Source organism: Poecilia formosa, unplaced genomic scaffold (genome assembly GCF_000485575.1).
Source record: "Poecilia formosa unplaced genomic scaffold, Poecilia_formosa-5.1.2 Scaffold4, whole genome shotgun sequence".
Lineage (NCBI taxonomy): Eukaryota > Metazoa > Chordata > Actinopteri > Cyprinodontiformes > Poeciliidae > Poecilia > Poecilia formosa.
Window position 1 is genome coordinate 4980825 of NW_006799943.1, and position 1376 is coordinate 4982200.

A 1376-nucleotide genomic window follows, 5' to 3' on the forward strand; every position below is an offset into this window, starting at 1 on the left:
ATATATAACCCACTAACTGTCTCTTCCTAAATGTTTAGATGTCAGTCCATGAGGTGTCCCCATGACTGATAAGGGATTAAAACCATTAATCCATTGACACCATGATGTTGACTTAGTCTCTAACAGTTCACCTCTTTCTCTCTGGCAGCTCCCCACAGACCCTTGACCATTTCCAATGTGTGGATCAATTCGTCACTTGAGATCAAATGCTCTGCACCCCAACGAAACCCTTTTAGCCTCTCTCTAAAACGGCGCTTCCTTGGAGATGAGCAGATTCTGTACCTCCACTTTGACAATGAATTTCCCAAGAACACTACAACTAATACATTTGAAAACAGAATTAGCATAACCAAAGAGCAGCTGGATGAAGGACTCAGGTATAAGTTTAAGCTGTCCCTTCTGGAGCTGAAAGACACAGACTTGTATTACTGTATTTGGGACTACATTGAAGAATCATACAATAACTTTAACTTGGAGAGCGATGGGATTGTCATCATTGTCAGAGGTGAGAGGAAATGTGCTGTTTACTCACATCAGACAAATTGCAACGTTACATATTATTCTTTATGATTTTTTTATGAACTCTCGTCGATGAAATGTTTGATGCAAAGAAACTTGACTTAAAATGCTTGACTTATTTCCTCACAGAGGGCGGCCCTGAGAAAGCATGCAGCGTCCGCACCGTAGATCTGACCCTGATCTGCCTGAGCATCGTGGCATTTACCAGCATATTTCTGATGTTCATCTGCCTGATGATCGTGAGGTGCAGGAGGGTACGTTCGACCTGCACCAGATGAGAGTTTGAAACTGTGTTCATAGTAATCGGACCATCTTCGTCTTCCAACAGTTTAAGAAGAACTTCACGCCTTTCAGAGGTTACGCCCCTCCCTTGCCTCCGAGACCCTCGCGGCCTTCGCAACCCCCCAGACCCAACCAGCCTCGGAACATCTACATGCATCAGCAGCAGACTGTCGATCAATGCCCCTATATGATGACATCCACACACGACTATGGCATCTTTGGCAATCTGTGATGCTAAGCGCTGATACGAACTGATGATAAAATCAAATTTTTGCAGCAAGGGCAGCTGAAAAGCACTCTGGCTGGAAATAGTTAGCGGAACTGGTTAGCTTTATGCAGTGCCTTTCACTTCCTTGACATCTAATTTACCGTTTTTGTCTGCAGAAATGTGTCTCAGCTACCACATCCTGGATGAAGCGAGAATGTACAGGTGTGTGTGCGTGTGTGTGTGTGTTTGTGTGTGAAAGAGCAAGCTTTGTTTGTGATGGAAAACTGCAAAGTTAGCTATGTTTCCATTTCTGCTTGTTGTGCAGGTTTCCTTGACCCATTAAGAATTCAAATGTACTTCAGACTCT

At 43.8% G+C, this 1376-nt stretch overlaps 1 protein-coding gene across 1 annotated transcript in view; it reads left to right on the forward strand.

The window, feature by feature from the left end:
* LOC103144061 (uncharacterized) overlaps positions 1-1376 on the forward strand; it is a 3291-nt gene extending 1915 nt beyond the window's left edge. Inside the window, exons 2-4 of the mRNA XM_007560852.2 lie at positions 149-505; positions 649-773; positions 848-1376. Coding sequence (XP_007560914.1) covers positions 149-505; positions 649-773; positions 848-1033 — 668 coding nt within the window. The 3' untranslated portion in view covers positions 1034-1376. The remainder of the gene's footprint in view (positions 1-148; positions 506-648; positions 774-847) is intronic.